Source organism: Larus michahellis, unplaced genomic scaffold (genome assembly GCF_964199755.1).
Source record: "Larus michahellis unplaced genomic scaffold, bLarMic1.1 SCAFFOLD_110, whole genome shotgun sequence".
Taxonomy (NCBI): Eukaryota; Metazoa; Chordata; class Aves; order Charadriiformes; family Laridae; genus Larus; species Larus michahellis.
The window spans coordinates 349,727-357,484 of NW_027436153.1; the positions used below are offsets into that span (position 1 = coordinate 349,727).

At 65.7% G+C, this 7,758-nt stretch overlaps 1 protein-coding gene across 1 annotated transcript; it reads left to right on the plus strand.

The window, feature by feature from the left end:
• The first annotated feature begins 1,377 nt into the window (after positions 1-1,377).
• On the plus strand, positions 1,378-6,858 carry LOC141737075 (protein NDRG2-like). The gene is made up of 13 exons (XM_074571690.1): positions 1,378-1,381; positions 1,443-1,563; positions 2,612-2,674; positions 2,756-2,816; positions 3,473-3,559; positions 4,016-4,072; positions 4,287-4,381; positions 4,786-4,830; positions 4,940-4,991; positions 5,113-5,160; positions 5,227-5,262; positions 5,673-5,724; positions 6,722-6,858. Exons 1-13 carry the CDS (start codon positions 1,378-1,380, stop codon positions 6,856-6,858), a joined length of 858 nt encoding a protein of 285 aa, XP_074427791.1.
• The last annotated feature ends 900 nt before the right edge of the window (positions 6,859-7,758 follow it).

Below are 7,758 nucleotides of genomic sequence, written 5' to 3' on the forward strand. Positions count from 1 at the left end.
TGTTAGCAAAGAGGTAACCGGGACAGTGAAAACAGTACTCAAAGACAGGGAGAGCAAGCTCTCTCTTGGCACTTTGGATGTGGGACATACAGCGAGATGTTTGCTGCTTTTGCGTTTGGCTGTTGGGAGATTTACAGCACAAAGATATCTAGTTGATTTGAAGCAGTTCTGAGAAAGTCTAAGCATAATCCCCACTTCTCCCTCCTGGCACTTTCCATGTGGGAGATATAGCAGGATGTATATTGGTTTTGAGGACAACTCAATGGACAGTGTAGGGAGAAAACCTCCTGGCTCCTTGAATGCCGTTTCTGGAGACACTGCGATCAATGTGGGAGATATGTCAAGATGTGTGTTTGTTTTGAGGACGGCTCTCTGGAGAGTCTTAGCAAAGAGGTCACACGGATAATCAGAGCAATTCTCAGAGACACTGAGAACAAGCTCCACAATTCCCTCCTGGCACTTTCCCTGTAGGAGATACTGCAAGACGTTTCTGTATATTGGGCACAGCGCTCTGCAGGGTGTTAGCAGAGACTTTCCCGGGACAGTGAAACCCTATGTCAGAGACAGTGAGAAGAAGCCCCAACGTTCCTTCCAGTCATTTTCAGTGTGGGTGCTTTCTCCACGTGGTTCCTGGTTTCACTGCAGCTCTGAAGAGAATGTTAGCAAAGAGGTAACCGGGACAGTGAAAACAGTACTCAAAGACAGGGAGAGCAAGCTCGTCTAGATGGGGGACCAGGCCCACACATGGGGGGCCCAGACCCAGAGATGGGGGTTCCAGACCCACAGATGGGGGTCCCAGACCTGGAGATGGGGGTTCTAGACCCACACCTGGGGGTCCCAAACCCATAGATGGGGGACCAGGCCCAGAGATGGGGGGACAGACCCACACATGGGGGGCCCAGACCCAGAGATGGGGGACCAGGGCCACACCTGGGGGTTCTAGACCCATAGAGGTGGGTCCCAGAGCCACACATGGGGGGCCCAGACCCATAGATGGGGGACCAGGCTCACACACGGGGGGCCCAGACCCAGAGGTGGGGGGACGGACCCACACATGGGGGGCCCAGACCCAGAGACGGGTGTTCCAGACCCACACCTGGGGGTCCCAGACCTGGAGATAGGGGTTCTAGACCCACACCAGGGGGTACAAGACCCATAGATGGGGGACCCAGACCCAGAGATGGGGGGACAGACCCACAGGTGGGGGTCCCAGCCCCATAGATGTGTGTGCCCCTGGACACCTGGGTCCCCTCTGCCCCATAGATCCGGGTCCAGCCCCATAGGTGGGGGTCCCCCCGGCCACCTGGGTCCCCTCCCCAGTCCCCTGGGTCCCCCCTCCCCGGGCACCTGGGGCCCTTCCATCCCTTCCCTGGCCCCATGGGTGCCCCCTGCCCCACGGCCGTGGGTCCAGCCCCATAGCCGTGGGGTGGGGCTGTCCCCAGACGAGTCGTGCTTCACCCCGCTCTTCGCCCACGAGGAGATGGGGGAGATCGTCAAGAACTTCCTGGTGGTCCACGTCGACCCCCCCGGCATGGAGGAGGGCGCCCCCCCCTACCCCCCAGGGTGCAACCCACGGCGCCCCGCGACCCCCATCGCCCGCCCCCCAACCCCCCCCTCCCCCAGCCCCGCTGATCCCGCCCCGCTTGATCCCGCTTGAACCCTTGATTGACCACCTTGAGTCTCCGTTGCCCCTCCCCGTTGGCCCCGCTGACCCCCAAGTTGGCCCCGCTGACCCACAGTTGACCTCCCATGATCCCATTGACCCCCAAGTTGGCCCCACTGACCCACAGTTGACCTCCCATGATCCCATTGACCCCCAAGTTGGCCCCATTGACCCCACCGACCCCCGAGTTGACCCTGTTGGCCCCCCAGTTGGCTTCACTGACCCCCAAGTTGGCCCCACCGACCTCCCGGTTAACCCCAGTGACCCCCAAGTTGGCCCCGCTGACCCACAGTTGACCTCCCATGATCCCATTGACCCCCAAGTTGGCCCCGTTGACCCCACCGACCCCTGAGTTGACCCTGTTGGCCCCCCAGTTGGCTTCATTGACCCCCAAGTTGGCCCCGCTGACCCCCAAGTTGGCCCCGTTGACCCACAGTTGACCTCCCATGATCCCATTGACCCCACCGACCCCCGAGTTGACCCTGTTGGCCCCCCAGTTGGCTTCATTGACCCCCAAGTTGGCCCCGCTGACCCCCAAGTTGGCCCCATTGACCCACAGTTGACGTCCCATGATCCCATTGACCCCACCGACCCCCGAGTTGACCCTATTGGCCCCCCAGTTGGCTTCATTGACCCCCAAGTTGGCCCCACCGACCTCCCGGTTGACCCCAGTGACCCCCAAGTTGGCCCCGCTGACCCCCAAGTTGGCCCCGCTGACCCACAGTTGACCTCCCATGATCCCATTGACCCCCAAGTTGGCCCCGTTGACCCACAGTTGACCTCCCATGATCCCATTGACCCCCAAGTTGGCCCCGTTGACCCACAGTTGACCTCCCATGATCCCATTGACCCCCAAGCTGGCCCCATTGACCCCACCAACCCCCGAGTTGACCCCGTTGACCCCCTGTCACCCCCCCGTTGACCCGTTGACCCCCCCCTGCCCCCCAGGTACCAGTACCCCTCGCTGGAGCAACTGGCCGAGATGATCCCCTGCATCCTCCAGTACCTCAAGTGAGTTGGGGGGCTGCCCCATAGCGGGGGGGGGGGGTCAGGATGACCTTGACCTCGTGACACTCCACCCCCCGCCCCCAGCATCGCCAGCATCATCGGGATGGGGGTGGGGGCCGGCGCCTTCGTCCTGGCGAAATTTGGGGTGAGTGGGGCTGGGGGGGGGGGGGGCACATGGAGGGGCTCGGGGGTGGTTATGGGGCATCTTGGGGGGGGGAGATCTGTGGGTCCTTGGAGGGGGGGTCCTGAGGGTCTCTGGGGGGGGTGTATGGGGCATCTGGGGGGGGTTCTGTGGGGTTCTGTGGGTCTCAGGGGGGCTATGGGTCACCTGGGGGGGATCTGTGGGTCTGGCGGGGGGGTTGCGGGGCATCTGGGGGGACACATGTGGGTCGGGGGGGGAGGGAGTGTCATTGTGGGTCTGGAGGGGGTTTGGGGGGGTTCCTTGGGGGAGAACTTGGGGGTCGCTGTGGGGCTGGAGGGATCTGGGGGGGTTCTGGAGGGGTCCTGAAGGGTCTCCGGGGGGGGAATTTGGGGGTCTGGGGGGGTCGCCGTGGGTCTGGAGGGCTCTGGGGGGGGAATCTATGGGGCTGGGGAGGTCGCTATGGGGCAGGGGGGTCGCTGTGGGGCAGGAGGGCCCTTGGGTGGGATCGCTGTGGGTCCGGAGGAGGTTTGAGGAGCTCCTGCGTTGGGTTCTTGGGGGTCACTGTGGGGCCGGCGGGGAATCTATGGGTCCGGGGAGGTGTCTATGTGGCAGAGAGGACCGCCGTGGGGCAGGAGGTGACCCCCGGCCCTGCCCCACAGCTGCTGCACCCCGAGGCGGTGGAGGGGCTGGTGCTGGTCAACATCGACCCCCAGGCCAAGGGCTGGATGGACTGGGCCGCGCACAAGGTGGGGCGGCCGTGGGGCGGCCATGGGGCGGCTGTGGGGCGCTCTAGTGGGTCTCCGTGGGCATATGGGGCACCTTTAGGTCTTCTATGGGTCTCCATGGGGCACCTATGGGTCACTTATGGGTCTCCATGGGGCTACGGAGCAGCCGCGGGTCACTTATGGGTCTCCACGGCGCTATGGGGCACCTCTAGATGTTCTGTGGGTCACTTAAGGGTGTCCATGGGACTATGGGGCACCTATGGGTCCCGCCGGGTCCCTGTGGGTCCCACGGGTCTCTGTGGGTCCCATGGGTCCCAATGGGTCCCGTGGGTCTCTATGGGTCACTGTGGGTCTCTATGGGTCTTATGGGTCGCTATGGGTCTCTGTGGGTCCCATGGGTCCCTGTAGGTTCCATGGGTCCCGTGGCTCCTTATGGGTCGCTGTGGGTCCCATGGCGCCCCACTTGCTGCCCCACAGCTCTCGGGCCTGACGTCCTCCACCACCGACATGATCCTGGCCCATCTCTTCACCCAGGTGGGGCCGGGGGCACTTGTGGGGCCGGGGGGAGGAACTTGTGGGGCTGGGGGCATCAGTTATGGGTCCTGGGGGGTCACTTGTGGGTCGGTGGTGAGTCAGCCGTGGCCCTGGGGTGGGTCAGTTATGGGTCTCGGGGTGGGTTACGGGTCGGTTGTGGGTCCGGGGAGCGGCGGGGGGTCAGTTGCGGCTCACTTGTGGGTCTGCCCCACAGGAGGAGCTGTCGGCCGCCCCCCCGGCCGTGCAGAGCAGCCGGGCCCGGCTGGGGGCGACCCCCAACGCCCCCCTGCTGTGGGGCATGTACAACAGGTGGGGGGCTGTGGGGCACTGGGAGGCACTGGGCTGTACTGGGGGGCACTGGGAGGGGGCTGTGGGGCACTGGGAGGGCACTGGGTTATACTGGGAGGCACTGGGGGGGGGCTGTGGGGCACTGGGAGGGCACTGGGATATACTGGGAGGCACTGGGAGGGGGCTGTGGGGCACTGGGCTATACTGGGAGGCACTGGGAGGGGGCTGTGGGGCACTGGGAGGGACTGGGCTGTACTGGGGGGCACTAGGAGGGACTGGGCTGTACTGGGAGGCACTGGGAGGGCACTGGGCTATACTGGGAGGGCACCGGGGGGGCACCGGTGTGTACTGGTGTGTACTGGGGGCACTCACCGTGGCGGTGGTGGCTCCCTGCTCCTGCTCCTGCTCCTGCCGGGGCCGCGCAGCCGCGGTGACCTGGGCCTGGCGCGCAGCGGGGCCGGCAGCCTGCGGTGAGCGACCCCCCCTCGCCCCTCTGACCTTTGACCCCGTGCCTCCGGGATGGCCTCCGACCCCCCACAGTGACCTTTGACCCCCTCTCCCCTCCACCCCCCCCCAAAGCTGCCCCATGTTGCTGGTGGTGGGCGACGGCTCCCCCCACGAGGAGGCCGTGGTGAGTGACGTCACCTGACCCCGCCCCCCCGTGAGGTCACGTGCCGGGGTCACATGGCCCGTCCCGTGACCCTCGTGGAGTCACGTGACCCCCGCCACGGCCCGTCCCCCCCCCCCCCCAGGTGGAGTGCAACGCCAAGCTGGACCCCACCCAGACCTCCTTCCTCAAGGTGACCTTTGACCCCCCGACCCCGTGACCTTTGACCCCCTACACCGTGACCTTTGACACCCCACAGATGGCGGACGGAGGGGGGCAGCCCCAGCTCAGCCAGGTGAGGGGTCAAAGGTCACCAGCGCCAACGGGGGGGCGTGGCTTAAGGGGGAGGGGGCGTGGTCTGGGAGACTGAGGGGGCATGGCCTAAGGGGGGGCGTGGCCTGGCACCGGCCTTCTATGGGGGGCTGTAGGGGCAGGGCTTGGAAGGGAGGGGGCGTGGCGTAAGGGGGCACCAAAGCCATAGAAGGGGTTGGTTGGGGGGGGCGTGGCTAAGGGGGGAGGGGGCGTGGCCTCAGGGCGTCCCCCATATAAGGGGGGTGTGGGTGTGGTTTGAGGGGGAGGGGGCGTAGCCTAAGGGGAGGGAGCGGGGCTTAAAGGGGAGGGGCCCCCTATGGGGGGGTTGGGGTGTGGCTTAAAGGGGGCGTGGCCTAAAGGGGCGTGGTCTTGACCCCCCCCCGCCCCCCCCAGCCGGCCAAGCTGACAGAGGCCTTCAAGTACTTCGTGCAGGGCATGGGCTACAGTGAGTACAATTAGTGCTCATTAATATTCATGAGAGCTCATTAACCCCCCCCCCGCGGGGGTAATTAATCCCCCCCCCCCCGGGGAGAAATTAGCACCCAAGGGGGGGGGCAATTAATTGCCCTGGGGGGTAATGAAGACCCCCGGGGACAGCAATTAATGACCCCTGGGTTAATTAGTGCTCCGGGGGGGGTAATTAACTGCTTTTCCTGGGGTATAAATCTGCCCGAGGGGGTGGGGTGCATTATTAGCCCCCCTGCAGGTTAATTAATGGCCCTGGGGGGGTAATGAATGGCTGCGGGGGGGGGGGTGTGTGTGGGGGTAATCAGTGACCCGGGGGGGTAATTAATTGCTCTGGGGGGTTAATTACCCCGCCCCCCAGTCCCCCACGTCCTGGACCGCAAGCGCAGCGTGGGGCCAGGTAGGGAGAGACGTCAGCGATGATGTCAGCGGTGATGTCACGCGTGAGGCCACACCCTCCCCCCCCGCCTCACGTCACCTCCCCCCTCCCCCTCCCCCCCTCCAACGTGTGACGGCACCGCCCCTTTGTGAGGTCACGTGTGATGTCACGGGGTGCACGAGGGGCGTGGCCTCGGGGAGGGGGCGTGGCCTCGGGGACACCTCCCCTGCACTAACCCCGTGGGGGGGCGTGGCCTAATAAAGGGGGCGTGTCCTGCAGCTCCGCACTAACCCCACTGGGGGCTTGGGGGCATGGCTTGCGGCAAGGGGGCGTGGCCTCCTCCCTTCCATTAACCCTATTGGAGCCGCTTGGAGGGGGCGGGGCCTGTTTCCTTGCGTTGGTGCAGGGCGGGGCTTCGGGGAGGGGGCGTGGCTTCGGGGAGGGGGCGTGGCCTACACCCCGGGGGCGGGGCCTGAGGGCATTTCCCCCTGCACTAACCCCCCTGGGGGGGGGGGCGCTGCGGGGGGCGGGGGGGACTCCAAGGGGCGGGGCTTGCAGGGCAGGGGGCGTGTCCCCTGACGCCACGCCCTCCCGGCAGTGGCGGCGGCGGCCATGACGCGCCTCTCCCGCTTCCGCACCGCCTCCGTCTCCAGCTCCGCCTCCGGGGAGGGCGAGCGGGGCCGCAGCCGCACCCTCTCTCGGGGCAGCCTGGGGGGGGGCGCCCCCGCCCCATAGACCCCGCCCCGCTTTGGATTTGGAAGGCCACGGGAACCCCCCAAAAAAACGCACCCGGGAAGCGCCAAAACCACTCCAGGGTCCCGTCCCCCCCCCCAAGTCCCCCCCCAAACCCCCTTGGAACCCCCCCCAAATCCATCCCCAACTCCCCCCCCTCCCGCCCCCAAAAACCCTGGGATGCCCCAAAACCACCCCAGGACCCCCAAAAATCCACCCAGGACCCCCCCAAATCTACCCAAGGCCTCCCTGAATCCCCCCCAACCCCACCCAGGACCCCCCAAATCTCTTGGGATGCCCCAAAACCACCCTGGGACCCCCCCCCCAAATCCCCCAGGACCCTCCAAATCCCCCAGGAACCCCCCAGAATGCAGACGAGAGTCCCCAGAACCACCACCCCCCCCAAGATCCATCCAGGACCCCCCCAAATCCCCTTGGGATGCCCCAAAACCCCCCCGGGAGCCCCCAAAAATCACCACAGGGATCCCCAAAAACCCCGGAACGGCTCAACACCACCCCAGAACCTTCCAGAATTCCCCAAGACCCCCTCCCAAATCACCCCAGGGACCCCCAAAACCCTCACAATGCCCCTCCCCCCCCCAACCCCACCCAGGACCCTCCGAAAATCCCCTTGGGATCCCCCAAAACCACCCCGGGACCTTCCAAAATCGACCCCCCTCTACCCCCCCCCCCCAAGCCACTCCGGAACCTCCAAAAACCCCCCAGAACTCCCCAAAACGCCCTGGGACCCCCCCCCCCAAAATCCATCCAACGCCCCTCTGAAGCCCCCCAGGGACCCCCCCCAAAACCCCCTGGGATGCCCCAAAACCATCCCGGGACGCCCAAACCCCCGAGACCCCCCCCCCTCCCCAAAAAATACCCCCAAACCTCCTGGCACCCCCT